This window comes from Selaginella moellendorffii, unplaced genomic scaffold (assembly GCF_000143415.4).
Source record: "Selaginella moellendorffii unplaced genomic scaffold, v1.0 SELMOscaffold_65, whole genome shotgun sequence".
In the NCBI taxonomy this organism is placed as follows: Eukaryota; Viridiplantae; Streptophyta; class Lycopodiopsida; order Selaginellales; family Selaginellaceae; genus Selaginella; species Selaginella moellendorffii.
The window spans coordinates 247,641-266,084 of NW_003314326.1; the positions used below are offsets into that span (position 1 = coordinate 247,641).

Genomic DNA, 18,444 nt, shown 5'->3' on the forward strand with positions numbered 1-18,444 from the left:
GTAAGTGATAGATATCTTGTTTCTAAGAAGTGCTTGGATCTAATCATTTGTGTTTTTGATGGTGATCATCTAGGTGGGAGGGGGACAAGTACCGAAGGGTGGCGGAGCTGCTCGTGGAGAACGAAGGGAGCTTGGAGTGGTCTGTTGTTCTGGACAAGGTGTTTGGCAAGGATGTGAGCGAGGGGAGCTCTCAGCTCCGGGCCATGGCTGCTCGCAACATGATAAACGTCGAGTACTTGCCCGAGTCCAAGACCAAAGTGGTGATGGCTGGAAGTCCTGCGTATCTTTACGCCATGAGACTCGTGCTGGAAGGGAGAGATGAGCCGGATGTCTGACAATTCCTTCGTTCTATTCTTAAGTTTGATTTGATCTGGATGAACAAAACTATTGTTATTACAAAAACAGTAGAAAGGTGGCGTTCCTGTGTGGCCCTTTTCTCTCGCGAATGCTGGGTAGCCAAGCACGAACTCAGCACCTGGGCTGCTCGTGGAGCTCGAATAAAAAATCTTGTCTCGACTGTTTTAGATCTTTGTGAACAGCACGATCGATACGCGTACGCTTTATGGACACTTGCGGGCTTGGACTGGCCGCCAAAACAGCGCTTTCCAACAGTGAGAGCACGAGCTTGTGACAAATCCGACACTTGTCCAGTAATCTCATCTCAGCTTGCATCTTTGGAGACTATTGTCCGGAAAGAGCGATCGTTGTCAACACTAGTGCGCGTCTTCAATTGCCAATTAAACTTCGACTTCGTCCACGATCACACTTGATCACGGGTATTATTCTTTTACTCTTTTCGCAAAAACTGTACTGGTTATGCCTAACTTGTGCTCTCGTCGATCCGGATTCCCTGCAACCACATCAGTCAGCCAACAAGGAGGAGAACAAGAGCTACAAACTTGAGGTGGATCGAATTTGGCTCCCAGTTCACTCAGCTTGGCATGCGCTTGAGCATAGTCCTTGAAGAACGCGTCCTGATCCTTGGCGTAGAGCTCGGCATGCTCCTGGAGATATACATTGAGATAAGTTTTTCTAATTTTCTTAAGTTGGTCTATTCTTTACCTTGAATCCTGGATCTTCGAAAAGGACTGCGTCAGTTGGCAAGACGAGAAGATCTTCGTCTCTTTTCTCCTTGATATCCTGCATACGATACAACCGGCGTTCACTACTATCCAAATTTTTTTTTCGTCCTTGGAATAAAGTCTACCTTGAAATATGAATTGTCAAATTTCAGCCATTCCACAGTCCAGGACTGGCCTCCTGGAGCTCCAGGTCCGTCTTTCTATCATGGTCTCAAGCATCAAAATGTCATCGAAGCTTCTGAAAGAACCACTTTCGTTACCGTGTATTTCGTTTCCTTTTTTCCCCAGCCACTCCGTTCTGGTCTAGATCGTCCCAAGGTATGAGCACCTGACAGGGCAACAATGTCCTTGGTATATCAAGGCGATGAGTAAAAGTCTGCTCAAGCCAGGAAAATTCTTCAAAGCGGAAAGCGCACCTTGTCATCCAGTCCCATCCTGTGAAACACTTTGCGAAGGTGCTCGGAAGGATTTGGGGGTCCGGCACCTGGAAAGAAAATTAATTCCAGGCGTCAAAGAAACGGACATCATTTGTCGAAGTCCAAGTTGGCTAGCGCTTGGAAAACTCATTCTTACTTGGAAGGTTACCCTCCTTCGGGCATTGCTCTGGGCCTACGGTATCAACTCTTCCATATCGCATTGGAATCCGGGGTCCTCCAGCCATCTGATTCCATCACCTTTAGAAGTTTAGGCCGGCTTCTTTGTTCTTTCTTGATAAGTTTACCTCTATGGCGGTGGCGCTTGCAAGCTGGAAAAGATCGGCATAGCTTACTGCGGTGAATTTCTCCTTCACGGGATTAAGCAGCTTGAGAGCATTTATGAGTCCTGCCGTAAGTTCGAAGGGATCGTTCCAAGCTTTTCGCAAGTTCCTAAAAGTTACCAGCATTCGCTCCATGTTCCAACTCGATAGGGAAGCGCAGGCTTCCATTGGCACCACCACACTTGGGCCACTCGCTGATGTTCTTGTCATACGTTCCAGCGTCGTGCCATCCCAATCTAATCTGTCGATTTGAAAGAGCTCACAAGGTTTGATCGTTGAAAAATAAAGAAAACAGTGCGAGTGTTTTTTTTGACACTTACTACTATAGGATTGCAATGCATTTTCGTGATCACTTCCTTGATCGCTTCCCTCGCTCCCACTAGCTGATCGAGCTGAGACGCGATCCTCTGGGACGATTCCACGGCGGCGGCTCCACTCCCAGACATGGCAAAAGTTCTGATCCTCCGCGAGCAGGCCTGATCGGTTGCAAACACGATCCATCGACATCGAGAAAGAGAGGAGGCAAACACTCACCGCACGGAGCGACAAACCCGATGATGAGAGCCGCCGATGAGGCGCCGCAGCAATGCTGAGCCTCGCAGTGACAGCAGGAAGAGATTTGCAGAGAAGCGCCCCGGAGAAAACGATCGACCTCGCCGACGCCATCGCCATTCTTTACTACTCCTGTTTGAGAGAAGGGACTTTTTTGCTCGAGATAGCAGAATATTCACTAAATATTCCGGCAAAGAGTTTTAAACTACACGACCGGCTAGTCCATTCAACGTTGTTTGAACGCTGACTCGTCGATGAATCCCATGGCCTCCACCGACATGTACTCCTCGTCCCTGAATCGCAGCAAGAACTGGACGAATCGATAGGCATCCTGGAAATTCGACACGGCACCCAGCGAGATTGTCACGGCCCTGAATGTGGCGAGTGGATGCGCCGACGATGATCGCTGGGAAATCGGCGCCACCAGTGGATGATTCGCGAATCCGCAAGTCCCGAGCTTGATGTTCTGCTTCTCGGCCAGGCTGCGAACAATGTGAGGCGGGAAGAGATTCCCAGTGGAATCCACGAGATTGAACACCACCATGCTCCCTCGCTCGCGCTCCTTGCTGCCGTAGACCTTGATCATGGGCCGCGAGTTCTCGCCGACGTGGTTGATCCTCTTGAGATTGGCATGCAGCCACGCTGCCAGGCATTCGACCCTCTTCCCGATCCTGTCCATGCCGATCGATTCCAGATGATCCAATCCCGTCGCTACTGCCGCCAGCGTGAGCCCATTGATCACCATTCCACCGTCCTCGCAAGCAATGTGAACTCCCGCGGCCTCCACAAACGCTGGGCTTGTCCTGGATTTGAGCTTCTTCATCACCAGAGCCTCCACATCCCGCCTGATCGCCAGGAATCCCACGCCGGGAGGATACCCCAGCGCGTGATGCAGCGAGCCCACCACGAATTCGGGCCGCTCGATCGCGACGTCCACTACTCCAGCCGCGGGGAGGGCGATCGAGACATCCAGCAGCGCGTGCCACCCCTTGGCGTGCGTTTGTTTGATCCAATCCACACCATAGCGAGTGCCGGTGAGGCCGGATTGCGCTGGAATGACGACGACGCCGCCGCCTTGGCCGATGACCAGTCTCGACGCCATCTTGTTTAGCAGCCGTTGGATCTCGCCCCGGGGAGCGGCGAGGTCCGTCGATCGCAGCCCGGCAACGCTAACTCGGGTGCCCGACCTCGCCGCGGCCGAGACGAGGTGGCGGATGGACTCGTGCGTGTCCTGGCACACGAGAATCTGGCTGCTCCTGTCCAGTGGGTAGATCTCTGCGAACAATCGGAAGCTGGCCGACACCCCAGCCGTCAAGACGAGCGTCGGGTAATCGTCCTTGGATGCGTTGAGCATGCCAAGGATCCTGTTCTGGAGGCCGACTATCCGGTTTCTTAGCCGAGAGCCGGATGGGAGAATGGATGCCGAGCAGGGAGCCTCTTCCAGAAGAAACTGCGTGTGTTCCTCCACCTGAGGAGATCCCAACGATCAGGCTATGCGCGTTCCAGCAAATGCCGTGTGAAGGCAAAATACCTGGTAGCTCGAGAAGAGTGGATTGTTGGCGTAGTCAAGGTGTACCACGCGCTGGAGGTCGAGATTGGAGTACTGCTCCTTCCTCACATTGTCCAGGGACAGGTTCTCGAAGTAGTCCTCGTAATCATCCAGGAATTGCTCCTCGGCCTCGACGTACTCGGGAAGAACAGCCGGTCCCACGTTGATCTCCTCCTCGGGCACCGACGAGGATGTCGGCCAGCTTCTCTTGGAGGCCTGATCGTTGTCATCGGACGAGGAATTGAAGGAAAGGCTCCCCAGGAACTGATCGTTGGTGGAGGCCAGAGGATCCACCGCCTGCTCGCCGCTGGAATCAAGCGGGAACAGGCTCTCGGCGTGGAAGGCACTGTACGAGTCTAGGCTCTCCGTGTCGTCCCAGTTCGCCGGCGATGATGGGCGATTCCCATTGCGAGCAGCAGGGGGCGATGATGCTGGCCGTGAATCGATCTTCTTCTGCGAGGAGAAACAAGCGAGTGAATTCCTGCGACCCAATTCAGCCTCTCACCTTGTTGCTGTGGCCGTGAGCTCCAGAATTGCGCAGCCTAGAGCTCAAGCGATTAAACATTCTTCTTGCCGCAAATCGATCTTATCCAGGGCGAGGCGAGAATTCCTTTTCTTCTCTGGTGCTCGTCTTATGGTCGCGGGGTTCACTCCTTTTTGTGCATTTGGCGGCTTGCCGTGTTGACGCCAACGAATTGGACAGAAGCGCATCCACGCCACTCAAATTTGACGGTAGCGATCGCCTAGGGTTTGTAGGGCTTTTTAGGGTTTACGAGCAGCAGCGATGGCGGAGGTCGCCCTCCCATACCGCTACGATCCACAGCCGTCGTCGCCGCAGCAGCAGCCACCCAGGCCTGGCTTGAACATCGACTGGTCGCAGGTGAATCTCGATGAGATTCAGCTCCCTCCGGGCGAGGATTTTGGAATCAAGAGGTAGGCTTTCTTGTCGAAATCGCTCCACTTAGCGGATCTCGGTTGTGGCTAGTGAGGATGAAGAGGAGGAGGAGGAGATTGTGGAGAGCGAGTCTGGTTTCGGGAGCATAATTGTCGTAGACAATCTCCCGGTGGTGGAGCCTGCCAAGTATGAGAAGCTCGAAAACGTGGTACGCAAGATTTTTGGACAAATGGGAATTATTAGAACGCTCTTCATGCCGAAAGACAAAGCGACTGGCAAAACGTCGGGCTTTGCTTTCATCGAGTACTCCAGTCCCCAGGTATGCAAGATGTGGTGGAATTTTTCTATATCGTTTCTCAATCTACTTTGCAGGAGGCCCATACCGCTCGGGATCAAGCCGATGGGTATAAGCTCGACAAATCTCACGTCTTTATGGTGAGGATGTTCGATGACATTGACAAGTACATGAAAGTTCCTGAGCAGTGGGTAGCTCCAGAGATCAAGAGCTACGTGCCAGGGGTATGTCTTACTTTGTTGCTTACGTGCTTCTTTCTTTTCTTAAACACTATTTACTTTGCATCAGGAGAATCTTCTCGAATGGCTGATGGACGAGAAAGGACGCGATCAATTTGTGATACGATTTGGCACGGAGACAGAGGTGTGCTGGAACGATGCCCGTCTGTTGAAGGCCGAGACGGCATATCATCGATCGGTAGGCCGGGCTACTGTTATCTCTATCTGGTCTGATTCTCTTTTAAATAGTTCTGGACGGAAAGCTTTGTTCAATGGTCTCCCCTTGGGACGTATCTCGCAACAATTCATCGGCAAGGTGCTGTCATATGGGGTGGATGCACTAACTTTAGCCGGATCACTCGATTCATTCACCAACAGGTTGGAACTTCGACCTTAAATTTTGCTTCATCTGTTTTACCGTGTCAAACGTAGGTGCGGCTAATTGACTTCTCCCCATCCGAAAAGTTCCTCGTAACGTACAGCAGCCACGAACCAAGCAATCCCCGCGAAACACAAGTAAGTTCGAAGTTGCAACCGGTGTTGAGCTGGTCTGAGTACTTGCTATGATTTGGCAGAAAGTAGTGCTTAACGTTTTCGACGTACGAAGTGGTAAATCGCACCGAGAATTCAAGGGCAGCGCCGACGAGTTTGCTACTGGTGGGACTGGAGGTGTTGCCGGAGTGTCTTGGCCAGTGTTCAGGTTAGTTCGGATGATTACCATCTTAACTTGGGCTCAAATGCTACTTCCTATATCTAGGTGGTCTGGCGGCCGTGATGACAAGTATTTTGCGCGTATAGGAAAGCACTGTATAAGTGTTTACGAGACAGAGACCATGGGTTTACTGGACAAGAAGTCGCTGAAAGTTGACAATGTTATAGATTTTAGCTGGTCACCAACCGATTCAATTCTGGCCCTTTTTGTCCCAGAAGGCAACGGTGGCAATCAGCCTGCGAGGGTATGTATTTGTGTTTGATTTCTCTACATGTGACCTGGTTTGCTCTTGACTTCAACAGGTTAGCCTGGTTCAAATTCCTGGCAGGGAAGAACTGAGGCAGAAGAACCTTTTCAGTGTCAGTGACTGCAAGATGTACTGGCAAAGCAACGGAGACTATCTAGCAGTCAAAGTTGATCGGTATACAAAGACGAAGAAGAGCACGTATACCGGTTTTGAGCTCTTCCGGATCAAAGAACGCGACATTCCTATCGAGGTCTTGGAGCTTGAGAACAAAAACGACAAGATTATCGCCTTCGCATGGGAACCAAAGGGCCACCGATTCGCCATCATTCATGGAGATGGTCCTCGTCCCGACGTAACGTTCTACTCGATGAAGAGCCCAAACAACGTGGACCGTGTAACCAAGCTTGCCACGCTCAAAGGAAAGCAGGCAAATGCTCTCTACTGGTCGCCTGCGGGGCGCTTCATTGTGCTGGCGGGTCTCAAGGCGTATAACGGGCAGCTCGAGTTCTACAATGTTGATGATCTCGAGACTATGGCAACGGCAGAGCATTTCATGGCAACTGATGTGGATTGGGATCCCGCTGGAAGGTAAGCTCTTCTGAAACGAACTTATCCTTACCACCGGTCGTTTGCAGATATGTGGCTACTTCTGTTACTTCCGTGCACCAAATGGAGAACGGCTTCATTATCTGGTCTTTCCATGGGAAGCTGATATACAAGGTTTCAAGGGACAGATTCTTCCAGGTTTGGAAATTGTGAGTGCCATCCACTGCCGCCGACTGACGGTTGCTTGTGTTTCCTTACAGTTCTTGTGGCGCCCCAGGCCTCCATCTCTCCTTAGTAGCGAAGAGGAAGCCGAGATTTTTAGGAACTTGAAACAGTATTCCAAGAGGTATGACCAAGAGGACATAGAATCGTCGAGGTTCCACAGCACCCAGGAGTTGGAGCAGAGGAGGAAGCTGATTGAGGAGTGGAACGGGTGGCTGTCTTCGTGGAAGCAAATGCACGAGGCGGACAAGCCTTACCGGCAGGATCTTCGTGATGGCGAGCCCAGCGACGACGAGCAGGAGTACGAAGACGAAGAGGTCGAGATTGAGGAGGTGATCGACGTGGAAGAGATCAAGGAAGAGGACCTTGAGGCGTAAAATCATAATTGCGTTTATTGTTGAGTGAGGAATATACCTATATCTAGGTATATTCTAGGCATTTAATTTCGACCTTTACAAGTGTATTGATAGGGGTGGCGGGGATGCATATACTTTGGTATCCCAGGTACCCTTATCTAAATCAAACGAAAAGAATGCTTTATCACCGTTGCCCGAGACACAAGCAAAATTCATGAAGTTCCCGGCTTGTCCAATATAACTCAAGTCTTGGCAATTTTCCATCTTGCGCAGGCCCACATCCTTCTCAACACGTTGCCTCCACAAGGACTCCGAGATTATGATCTCGTACTGTAGACCTCCCACATCCTTGAGCACCAAGTAATAGAGCTTCCCCCTCCAAGGAGCCAGGACATACTCTACACGCGGGTTGTCGATTAAAAGCCTATGTGTCACACTCTTCCTTGCCAGATCAAAAAAGGCCACCTCCATACCCTTTCTACAGAGAACAACGTCTTGTGTCACCACCAGCAGCAGCGATCCATCGCGCAAGGCCCCCGTCACACTGTGCCACTCCGCTTGTCCGCGAGTGAAGCTCCAAACCACGCCATCCGAGCGCCACACCACAAGCTTGTAATCCCAGGGAGGGGACCAAGAACGCGTGGCAATGAGGCGGACCCTGGACATGTCTCCAAATTGCAGGTAGGGGATCTCCTCCCAGCGGTTGACGAAGGGACTCCCGACGAAGAGCCGCCTCACCTGTGTGGAGCGCGCGAGGAAGAGGCGCTTGTCTTGAGACACGGCGCACAGCCAGTCGGGAACGTCCTCCTCCACGTCCTCGAAATGCCGGGGCGCCCAACGCATCGCCTTGCCGCTGCTGTCCTGGATGCAATTGGCGTCGGGGAAGAGGCACGCGCTGTCCCTGTAAGATCTCCGGAAGGTGGGCTCGTCCACCACTGACCTCCACACGCGGCACACGCACCTGGCGCTTAGAACAGCCGAGAAGGGGAGCCTGGCGAGGATTTGAGCCACAACCTCGGGCATAATGCCCGATATCCCTGTGCCCCAGCACCCCTTCTTTGGAGACGCCATTAGCCCTTGCCCTTCCAGTCTCGATTTCTCGACTCAAAGGGCAATTTTTCTAGAACCTTTTCAAGTTCGGAAGTAAACCTTTTGTCCAATACGATAGTGTAGCACCATCACGACGTCGAGTTTAATCCGCCAGTGGCGCTTCTTCATCTGTCCCGCTGCTTCCCGCCTATCTGGCACCTCTCAATAATTTGGGTCCGGTGTTGCTCGAAAGAAATTGTATCTGTGAATGGGAATCGAATCGTGATGAGCTTCCTCGTGTTCGCGCAGCTACTACTCTGATGCTAATGCTCTTCTCTTAAGAAAAAGCTTGAATACACTTGGACCTTTGGTCACTGCCGCAATGTTAGTTTCTCACGATCGTATCCTGAACTTTGGCAGATGTGAGCTGCTGGAGCATCGACAGGCTCGAAAGCTCCGATGAGCTCGCGACGTCCAAAGCGTCTGCGGTGATAACAATGTAGAACTGAGGGAATATTTCATATTCCACCACGTCAGCATTAGGTCACGACGGTTAGAGGGGATATCCCCACATATAGGGGAATAAAGAGTTGCCAAGAAGAATGCCGAGGAGAATGGACTTCGCTTGCGTTGAGAGGTGAGAGAGCGATGTGCCTCCATAGGTGTCCACTTGCAAATTGACTCTTAGGTTCCCCGGGTTCTTCACTGGTGCACTGTCCAAACCCAATTTCTCAATAAACCTACAGAGTTAGAGTGAGAGCCAGTAGTTTTGTTAAACTGATCCAAAGATGAAGATTATCCAGACAAAGATGCTCCAGCTAGCTTTGCTTAGCCTTCTCTCACGTCCCAGACTACAGCTAAGCTTCAAAACTGGCTTTTTTGCAGCCAAGAGCTAATGAGGAAAACTTGCAAGTGCAGTGGAGCCCAGGTTTGGCCAAACAGGATCACAACAGGAGTATGCTCCAGAGGAGCTAAAAGGATGGGAGATCAGTGAGAAATCCCAGAATCTCCAACTCCTCTTCATCAAAAGTAGCAGAAACTGGAGGATCAGGAAGTGCCCTGAGGGGACAGCAAAGTGTGGGACGAGCAGCACGGTTGATATAATTGGTGGGTAAGGTGAGATCTGCCACACAGGCGTAAAGCTGCCTGCTCATAGAAATGGACAAGAAAAACGGTCAGGGTAGTTGCGAGGTCCAGCAGAAATGGTGGCAGAAGCTGGAAACACCGGATTGGAAGGTGGATGAGAGAGGCTCACCACACATTTCTGCTGGACCTTGGGACTGCCCTGGCTTGTCCAATTTTTCCTCCAGTTTTTACTTCTTTCAGTGAAAAGGAGTTGGAGATTGTGGGATTTCTCACTAATCTCCCATATACCCATTCTTGGCAAGTTTTAAATAGCTTTCTTCTAGCTCCTCTGGAGCATGCTCCTATTATGATCCTGTTTGGTCAAACCTGGGCCACCATTGCACTTGCCAGTTTTTTTTGCTAGCTCTTTTTTTTTTCCTGCAAAAAAGCCAGTTTTGAAGCTTGACTGTAGTCTGGGACGTGAGAGAAGGCTGAACAGAGCAAGCAGGAGAATCTTTGTCTGGATAATCTCCATCTTTGGATCAGTTCAACAAAACTTTAAGCGTTCCCACTGCTGTCTAGTCCCAATTTTACAACGACACTACTTACTCTAGCTCGAAATCCGTAAGTTTATTGAGAAATTGGGTTCGGGGAGAAATTACCTCTCAATGCAAGTGAAGTCGCTCATTCTTCTCGGCATTCTTGGCAGCATTGTAACTCTTTATTCCCCTCTTTGCTTCCACATCATCAAGCGTGAGCATGTCATCCAGGACCCATTCTTCAACTGGAGCAGTGTCTTGAGAAGTCTCACTATCATGACAGATTTCCACATCACCACTCTCATCTGGAGCATCGTGATCAGCTACAAAAACCTGGTGCAAAGGTGGTGGTGGCTCAGCTGCCAAAAAGCCAGGTTTGAAGCCCAGCTGTAGTCTGGGATGTGAGAAAAGGCTGAGCAGAGAGAGCAGGAGTGTCTTTGTCTGGATAATCTTCATCTTTGGATTGGTTCTACAAGCATCTTCATCTGGATCATCTTCATCCCCATTGTGGAAGATGTTTCCACTTGCAAATAGACTTCTAGGTTCTTCACTGTCAAAGTCACGGAAACTGTTGCCAGATCGGAAACATTATCTATAGCATTGCATTTATTTCTTGAAGGCTACACGGAGGTTGATTTCTCAGCAAGTTATCAAGGTGGAATGGTTTGAAAACTCAAGCACATGAATTACACCCGCAACTCCAGCTTTGGCTTTGTTACATGTCTAAGGGGAGTCATTGTGAGAGTGAGCCTCTCCAAGAAAAACAAACAAGAATGGAATCATCACATTCATCAGGCAACAAAGAACTCTCTAGGGAAACAAAACTTCTAAAGAAAGCTGGCCAAGGAGGCAGGGCATAGTAATCGCTCGAGCAGCCCTGGACACAGAGGTTTTGACAATCCGGCAATGGCTTTGATGCATGCACCCGAATTGCTGCTGGCGAGCGAGTCAGCCATCCGGCCCTCGCGACCGGCTTATCCCTGAGAGGAAGTACAACAAATGGATCATCTGAATTGCAAAAGCTTACCCCTCATCGCCACCCACATTGCTAGCGCCCGCGCTCGAATAGCCAGCCATCGCGAGCTCCTCCAGCCTAGAGCCAGCCATCCGGCCCTCGCAATCGGCTTGTACCTGACGGGAGCTAAGAAAGAAGAAGAAAAAAGGGGAAAAGTTACCCCATCAGAGCCCTCATCGGCGCCCACATTCCTGCTAGCCGGGATTGCTGGGCGCGCGAGCTGGCAATCGCAAGCCCCTCAAATCTCGCTCGTCCGCCATTCTAGGGCTTCTAAACGGCTATTTCCCTTTATAGGGGATCCCTCCAATCTTCTTTGTGAGAGCACGTTGTGGTCTCACGTAGACGCTCGAGTTTACAAGCAGCTCATGGCATGGATCTAGTCTGAAGATAACATATCGAGCTCACCTCTTTCGACGCAGGAGAATTCCATCGTCGTAAAACATCAACACTGTTAGGGCGCTCCCACACATTGCATATTTGTCCGAGATATTTGTGAGAGATTTTCGTGGGGAATTCGTACAATGTGGCTGAATGTGATCCAATTTCTTATCTGCTAAAACAAAAATTCCCCCGTTTTGGTCTCTAAAATTATCAATCGAGCCAGGGACCTTTGCTTTGATGAGTGTAATGTGTGTGAATGCCAGTCTCATTGTCAGGTCATGTTGTCTCTGATACTCCTACTAGAGCGACTTAAGCAGAGAGATTCTACAGAATTCTTCTAGATGACTGCGTCACTGCGTCCAACCAATGCTAAAGTCCTTGTAACACCAGCGTTTCCATGCTGCAGGGATACACCATGGTTTCCTCGGTTCCATCCAGCTCGGAAACTGCCAGTTTCCGTGTTGAGTGTCTCGAGTACTGAAGGTTTTGCTGTCAAGCCACGCACTGGTACCGAATCATAAAATGCTGCTTTGCCCTTCGATGAACAAGGAATAGAAGTTGTACATTAGAAAACCCACAACGTTTCGCTGAGGTGTCTCGAGTACGCCTTAGGCTGTGGTTGTTCCGAGTTGTGAAGCTGCATCGTTTCTTTTGTGCAGAAGATTCCAAGGTCTGAAATATTAGTTGCCAGTGCATATAGAAATGAATCAGGAATCTAAAAGAGCTCTCGTCCGCTCGTGAAGGCTACGTCGACCACGAGCTACCCGCTAATCACAACTCGAGCTTCTCCAGCTCGAGGAACTAAAACATGTCACACAAGCATCCTTCAGCCGTGCAACGTCCCTTGCAATACCTTCGCACCACTCCTGAGATAAAAACTTGTACCACCTCGTCATCGGCCATGACGCGCAAGTGATCGTCATCATCCACTTTCGTCACGATCTTGGACGTGTTCACCTTCGTTCCCCTTCCAAAGCCGTTGATCGGATAAATTCTCCTTCAGTCATGATGTACAAAAACATTGCACCCTACGAGAGAAGCTTGGGAACCGCAGAACCTGAGCCTCATGTACATGAGTGTGTCCCTGATCTTGACGACGACCTCTTGGTTTCTATACTTTGCTCGCACCGCCACCACGGAGTAGTTGGCGTTTCCCTCACGATGCAGCGGCAGCATGCGCATAAAACTTGTACCCGTCTGTCACCACGTTTTCGACAATCTTGCGTGCATCCACAAGGTCGCAGAGCCCGTAGACGGTTCTCAAGTCTTCCATAACTGGCACAGAGTCGAACTTGAGCAACTCGCTCCTCGCCATCTTCTTCCGCTCCTACTTCCTCGCCACATCGATTACAAAACCAAACGCCTTCAGCGGGTTCTGCATCGCAGGCGAAACCAGCAACGAGTGCCTGCTCGCTCTTCGGCACAGCCACGAAGAATTGAAGTTTGTCATCACCCCGGTTCGAGCTCCAGTAACTTCCATGTAGTTGAAGCACTCTGTCTGGCAAGTTGAAGAAGCCGAGCAAGATCAGCAACACTGGAATGCCATTCCGGGTCACGCACCTGGCAATGGTGTGCGAGTCCAAAAATCTATATACCTAGGAGGAAACAATTCACCATGGAGATGAGGTAGTCCCCTTGGCCTAGAGCAAGGAACGATGTAAAGTCTCGTCTAGCAGGATTTCTATGACCCAGTCCTCCACGCGATATGACTACCAATTTGTCAAGCGCATATAGCGGCTTGAAGATACACTTCTCTTTGACAATCCCATGGACTTCGGGATAGGCAATTTGCATGGACTGCTTGAGACTCACAACCGGAAGCCAGTCATTGAACGCCTTCAACACCGTGACGATCTCCGAAGATATTGCTCTCGCTTGCGCCAAAACACTTTTAACCTAAACAAAATCCAGGGACGAATTTCAATCGCCATGGGGTTTGTCCAGTGTGGAAGCGTCAGAAGCTCTCATTTAAAATGCTGCGATGAGATTGCCATGTAATGGCCGTGCCGGGCGTGGATCGTGGGATTCTGATGGTTGTCACACTTGATCCACAGGTGTTTGTGAAGATGCCATGTCCAGTGTCACGGGGGTGATGAAGCTCGAGATTTCAAGTGGGAGAGATGGTGAGCATTAAAGGTTTCTTTCGCCCTGTTGCTCCCTCAGTAAACTATGCTTGGCATGGGCATCTTGCGGAAAACATCTCTCGCTTTTGCCATATACCTGCTATGAAGGAACCATAAGAGTACAGATCATGACATCCTTCTCGGGCATTCCAAGGAAACAATCACAAACTTGAATGATTGCCGTTCCTAGACAGCTATCCTGTTTTGGACGCTCTCCCATGGAGCAAACTCTTCTATGTTTCAAGGGACTGGAGCTTGAGCTTCGTGAGCAGGAGGGAGCAGGGAGTAATCAGGCTAGAAATCGGCGTAGTGCTTCAGCTTGAAATCTCACTAGGATATAAGGTCATTCAAAGCCTATTTAAATTAGCATATTCATGGAACAATTTCATGCTAAAGAACTTGCATGCTCTACTTCTCTCGAGCTCTGAGTATAGACACGACAAGAAGCTTTTCAGCCAGTTGATCCGTGTGTACGGAAGATGTGGCCGCCTTGCGTGTGCCCTGGAGGTGTTTCGAGCACTACCAGAGCACAATATCTTCTCTTGGAACAACATGATGCAAGCATATGCCCAGAATGGCTATCAAGAAAAAGCGCGAGGGTTTTTCGATCGCATGCCGCGGAGAGATACTGTTGCGTGGACGACAATGCTAGGGGCTTACGCGCTCAAGGGTTTCGTGGCGGACGCCAGGAAGGTCTTTTTGGACATGCCCGAGAAAAACTTGGTTGCGTGGAATGCAATGTGTCAAGCATATGCCGCGAATGGGTACCTTGAGGAGACAAAGATGGTGTTGGAGAGGACTCCTCAGACGGACTTTGTGACTTGGACAATGCTTATTACTGTTTATGCACAGAATGGCGATATCGGAGAGGCAAAGTTGGTGTTTGATACAATGCCGGAGCGCAACGAGGTGTCATGGAACGCAATGGTGACCGCAAATGCCCAGAAAGGACGTATCGATGCCGCTAAGCTGCTCGTAGAGAAAATGCCTTTGGTGAGTCTCATTGTGTGGAACGCAATCATTCAAGGCTCCGAAGTTTGTGATGCGGAGAATTTTTTCCTTGGAATGCCCGAGAAGGATGTCATATCTTGGACTCTCATGGTTCCTAGATACGCAAAGAGTGGGTATATGGCAAAAGCGAGAGATATTTTCCGCAAGATGCCAGTGCGAAGTGTAGTTTCATGGACAGCAATGCTGGTGGCATATGCCGGGAGCAACAACTTGGCGATGGCGAAAAAAACCTTCGATGCTATGCCGGAGAGAAACCATGTCTCGTGGAACGCGTTGCTCCAGGGCTATGGAGCGGCCGGGCATGGCACCGAATTGAGGATGACGTTTGAAAAGATGCCCCTCAAAACAATGTCGAGTGTGACGGTGGTGATGGAGTTCGAGGCGAAAATGGGAGAGATGGTGGAGGCTAAGCAAGTGTTTGATGATAATGGGATTGGTGAATCAAGCGTGGTTTCGTGGACAACCATGGTGGTGGCTCACGCTCACCGGGGCGATATCGAGCAAGCTAAGAGCCTCTTTGACGAAATACCCGAGAAGGACATGGTTGCCTGGAACACCATGGTCCACCTCTATGCCCAGCACGGGCATTACATGCTCGAGGCCAAAACCACCTTCGATCTCATCCCCCGGCGTGATGTAGTCTCGTGGAACACCCTGCTCATTGGATATGCGAACAATGGCGATCTCGCCGCAGCTCTCAAAGTTTTCCACACCATGCCAATGAGAGACACGGTTTCCTGGAACGCCACGGTGACCATCTACGCATCCAGTGGATTCATGGAAGAAGCTCGCGAGATCTTTGAGCAAATTCCCGGGAGCAACAACACCATAACCTGGGACGTGATGCTCGAGGCCTACACCGCGCGGGGCCTGGGAGAAGAAGCTCTTGAGCTCTTCCGGCTCATGGCCGTGGAAGGCATCCGTCCCGATGAGGCGGCGTTCGTGAGCATCTTGAACTCGTGTAGCCACCTCGGGCTCCTGGCAGAAGCTCGGCTCCAATTCCAGTCCATGAGCCAAGACCACGGCCTGGTGCCTGCGAGGGAGCATTACTGCTGCGTGGTGGACATTCTGGGCCGCTCCGGCCGGATGGGCGATGCGGAAGAGCTTTTAAAAGCCATGCCTTTTGTTCCGGACGAGGTGGTGTGGGCCTCCTTCCTCAACTCGTGCAGGATCCACAGTGATTTGGAGCGCGGGGGCCGAGCTGCCAAGCTCAGCTCCAATGACGCCAGCCACTATCTTCTCTTGGCGACCAATTTTTCCACAATATCTTGATCTGAGCACCACCATTTCGACTGTGTTGACAGAGCTCCTCGAAGCTTGGAGGGCGAGGAAGGGGATGTAGCTCAGATGTAGGGCAATCGCTTCGCATGCGATAGGTAAGGGGATCGATGCCACAGGGAGGGAGAGAGAGAGAGAGAGAGAGAGAGTGGCTTTGATCATCTTAGTGAATGAGTAGCGATTGAGAATTTCGCATCCGTTTTGGTTTGTTGTCATCAACAATTTTACGGTCAAAGATTTTAGGGGCATCCGTACGCCCCGCCTGAAAGGAATTGAACTGGTGTCATGGTTCCTACACACCTGGTCACACTCCATCTAGTCTATGGAGTTGGGTCCTTGCATTGATCAATTGGAAGAATGTTCAATTGATCCTTGTAGTTTGTGATTTGCTACCACAAGTGGAATTACACAAGATCATGAGATCTCTCATTCATTTGCCACTGAAGCTTGATCATGCAATGGAGGGTGACAAACAAACGAGGACAAAGGGACAGCAGTCTAGTGATCAATCATGAGAGCAATGTTGTGAGACTTGATGACAATTAGGCTTATATATAACAAGACAAGATGGGATTGATCCCAATGCTCCTACGGGCGTGCCAAAAGGATTTCAAAGGAGTGGTGATGAAGGACGTGAGACTAACCAGGCAGAAGGTGGTAGTGGCATACAAGATGTTACTTAGCACACAATTATACTCATCTCATTTCAATCTCAACTCCAATAATGTCAATATCACAATATCGCCTCAATGTTATCAACATTAGAACAAAGTTAAAAGAAAGCAAGAGTGAATCACCATTTAAAACTCTCTAGCAACCAAGGTTGAAGATACTTTATTTAGTATCCAAGATCAATTCTTCAACTTCTCAGCTATAGATAACACACTATTAAAAAGTGAATCATTACATCCAAGGCTTAATATAATCCAACGGTGTGTTTAGTCCAGTGGTTGACATGATATCAATAGAGGTGGAACCAATATGCAAAAATGGAAAAACTATAAAAGCCCAAGAACATGATTCTTTGTAATAATATCTGGTAAGTAAGCCTATCATTGCTAAATCATTATTAAGCTAAGTAAGTGCTAGTAATCCTCAACAAAGCCTATAAATAATCACTAGTTGTAAAACAACCAAACACTAAACTCATATCATTAAGTTATATACTTGTCTAACAAGAAAATAACACACTAGGTACAACATATAAAAACTTTGACAAGTATAAATAAAATGACCACTCAAATCCAATCTAACTATGATAAGCTCACTAACATGTCCAACTAACAGCTTTGATCATAATTGAATAGGCTAACTGTGCATAATCAAAACCCAATTGAAATTAAAGTGAAGATTATGAGATAGATTTACACGGTATACAACTTCTTAATAAACAAGGCTTCAATATAGGTATTAACATCTCAACTGTAAAAAACTAAGTTGGACATCACTATCCTTAACTAGGGTATAGGGCCACTAAAAGTTCACTACTCTTATAAAATTTAACAAAATGCAAAGTGCAACATGCCATTAAATATAATATACAAAAGAAAAATACAAATGTCATTTTTCTAGAAAAGCACAACAACTACTTTTCTACACTAATACCAGACTTTATCCAACTTAATTGCCTTAACCCCAAAAGTTAACATTCCTCAAACTGCATCATACAAACTACTTACTAAAGTTTAAGCCAACCAAAGTCAAATCTAACCCTTTCACTAACTTGCAATGGCTCATAAAAATAAAATGGTTTCCAAGCAAAATGATCAATAAACTAACCATTGAAAAAGTCTAAAAAAAATTTTGGAAATTTTTCCATCTTAAAGAAAGAATGACTCAACTAATTCCTCTTACCTACAACATCATATCAGTTCACTTTAACACAAATTCTTATGACATAATAAAATATATAAGCATCTACCAAAATGCCCATATACTTGATATCAAATATTGATATCCACAAAAATGCAAAATAAACATCCAAGATTGGATCACAAAGACCATATCTTTTGATATCCATATTGCACTAACACTTTTGTTTAATCACTTTCAAGATTAAATGTGAAGCCAAAACATTAATAAAAAAAATGATAAGTTCTAAAGATAATTCCCCATCACTCGATTCCATTAATATAAGTGTTAACAATATCAATATCTCAACTACACACTTTCTCCATTTAACACTTGGAGTAGTTCAAGTGTTAATAGATCCACTAATAAGCTACAACAAATAAATGTTATAACCTTCTCAAAACTCAATATGTAACTCTCAAGAAACCAAGATACCAACTTAAATTTAGCATAATGAATTACCATAGAGAACCAAGTCAAATTTACTTTAATGCTACTATTTGCAAGTAGACTAGCTTCTTTATCAACCACTTTGGGGTTGATCATCATTTGATCAAGCAACTTCGTAAATCATATGGATATGATATAAATATCACAATGACTTAACCATCAATTGAGTAACATCACAAGCAACACCAATGTCACTATTACAAAGATTTACGTGAATAACAAAATACAACATAATGTTACACCCCATCAATAGAGTTACAATAGTTAACAC

The 18,444-nt window shown here is 48.4% G+C and overlaps 4 protein-coding genes across 6 annotated transcripts; 2 read left to right on the forward strand and 2 right to left on the reverse strand.

The window, feature by feature from the left end:
- Positions 1-377: 377 nt before the first annotated feature.
- LOC9648784 (probable L-ascorbate peroxidase 6, chloroplastic/mitochondrial) lies at positions 378-4,661 on the reverse strand. 2 transcript variants are annotated; one of them, XM_002985007.2, is made up of 11 exons: positions 2,374-2,562; positions 2,160-2,315; positions 1,960-2,080; positions 1,804-1,904; positions 1,656-1,743; positions 1,499-1,566; positions 1,343-1,429; positions 1,208-1,282; positions 1,063-1,140; positions 900-1,004; positions 378-850 (listed from the first exon to the last, which is right to left on the reverse strand). In XM_002985007.2, the coding sequence occupies exons 1-11, from the start codon at positions 2,509-2,511 to the stop codon at positions 821-823; spliced, it is 1,047 nt and encodes a 348-aa protein (XP_002985053.1). In that variant the 5' UTR covers positions 2,512-2,562; the 3' UTR covers positions 378-820. The 2 variants fall into 2 exon arrangements, with proteins under 2 accessions (XP_002985053.1, XP_002985054.1); XM_002985008.2 differs by lacking the exons at positions 378-850; positions 900-1,004; positions 1,063-1,140; positions 1,208-1,282 and adding exons at positions 3,923-4,393; positions 4,446-4,661 and having other exon boundaries at positions 1,359-1,429; positions 2,374-3,859.
- Positions 4,662-4,673: 12 nt separating this feature from the next.
- LOC9649054 (eukaryotic translation initiation factor 3 subunit B) lies at positions 4,674-7,615 on the forward strand. Its single transcript, XM_002984918.2, has 11 exons — positions 4,674-4,873; positions 4,926-5,154; positions 5,208-5,354; positions 5,419-5,547; positions 5,598-5,726; positions 5,781-5,864; positions 5,924-6,048; positions 6,106-6,304; positions 6,363-6,895; positions 6,943-7,051; positions 7,114-7,615. The coding sequence occupies exons 1-11, from the start codon at positions 4,725-4,727 to the stop codon at positions 7,450-7,452; spliced, it is 2,172 nt and encodes a 723-aa protein (XP_002984964.1). The 5' UTR covers positions 4,674-4,724; the 3' UTR covers positions 7,453-7,615.
- A 3,033-nt stretch (positions 7,616-10,648) lies between these two features.
- LOC9648785 lies at positions 10,649-11,424 on the reverse strand. Of its 2 annotated transcripts, XM_024658977.1 has the most exons (3): positions 11,240-11,424; positions 11,092-11,195; positions 10,649-11,044 (listed from the first exon to the last, which is right to left on the reverse strand). In XM_024658977.1, the coding sequence occupies exons 2-3, from the start codon at positions 11,169-11,171 to the stop codon at positions 10,798-10,800; spliced, it is 327 nt and encodes a 108-aa protein (XP_024514745.1). In that variant the 5' UTR covers positions 11,172-11,195; positions 11,240-11,424; the 3' UTR covers positions 10,649-10,797. The 2 variants fall into 2 exon arrangements, with proteins under 2 accessions (XP_024514745.1, XP_024514744.1); XM_024658976.1 differs by having other exon boundaries at positions 11,092-11,424.
- Positions 11,425-13,531: 2,107 nt separating this feature from the next.
- Positions 13,532-15,866, forward strand: LOC112351731 (pentatricopeptide repeat-containing protein At4g02750-like). The gene is made up of 2 exons (XM_024690102.1): positions 13,532-13,583; positions 13,774-15,866. Exons 1-2 carry the CDS (start codon positions 13,532-13,534, stop codon positions 15,864-15,866), a joined length of 2,145 nt encoding a protein of 714 aa, XP_024545870.1.
- The last annotated feature ends 2,578 nt before the right edge of the window (positions 15,867-18,444 follow it).

Excerpts from the sequence above, each read along its gene's own strand:
- LOC9648784 (XM_002985008.2), bottom strand. The coding sequence starts at position 4,505 with ATGTTTAATCGCTTGAGCTCTAGGCTGCGCAATTCTGGAGCTCACGGC. Across the intron at positions 4,394-4,445 it reads CTCACGGCCACAGCAACAAG|AAGAAGATCGATTCACGGCC; the intron begins GTGAGAGGCTGA and ends TTCTCCTCGCAG. Across the intron at positions 3,860-3,922 it reads CACTCTTCTCGAGCTACCAG|GTGGAGGAACACACGCAGTT; the intron begins GTATTTTGCCTT and ends GGATCTCCTCAG.
- LOC9649054 (XM_002984918.2), top strand. The coding sequence starts at position 4,725 with ATGGCGGAGGTCGCCCTCCCATACCGCTACGATCCACAGCCGTCGTCG. Across the intron at positions 5,155-5,207 it reads TCGAGTACTCCAGTCCCCAG|GAGGCCCATACCGCTCGGGA; the intron begins GTATGCAAGATG and ends TCTACTTTGCAG. Across the intron at positions 5,548-5,597 it reads AGACGGCATATCATCGATCG|TTCTGGACGGAAAGCTTTGT; the intron begins GTAGGCCGGGCT and ends TCTTTTAAATAG.
- LOC9648785 (XM_024658977.1), bottom strand. The coding sequence starts at position 11,171 with ATGGCTGGCTCTAGGCTGGAGGAGCTCGCGATGGCTGGCTATTCGAGC. Across the intron at positions 11,045-11,091 it reads AATGTGGGTGGCGATGAGGG|GGATAAGCCGGTCGCGAGGG; the intron begins GTAAGCTTTTGC and ends ACTTCCTCTCAG.
- LOC112351731 (XM_024690102.1), top strand. The coding sequence starts at position 13,532 with ATGTCCAGTGTCACGGGGGTGATGAAGCTCGAGATTTCAAGTGGGAGA. Across the intron at positions 13,584-13,773 it reads GATTTCAAGTGGGAGAGATG|ACAGCTATCCTGTTTTGGAC; the intron begins GTGAGCATTAAA and ends TGCCGTTCCTAG.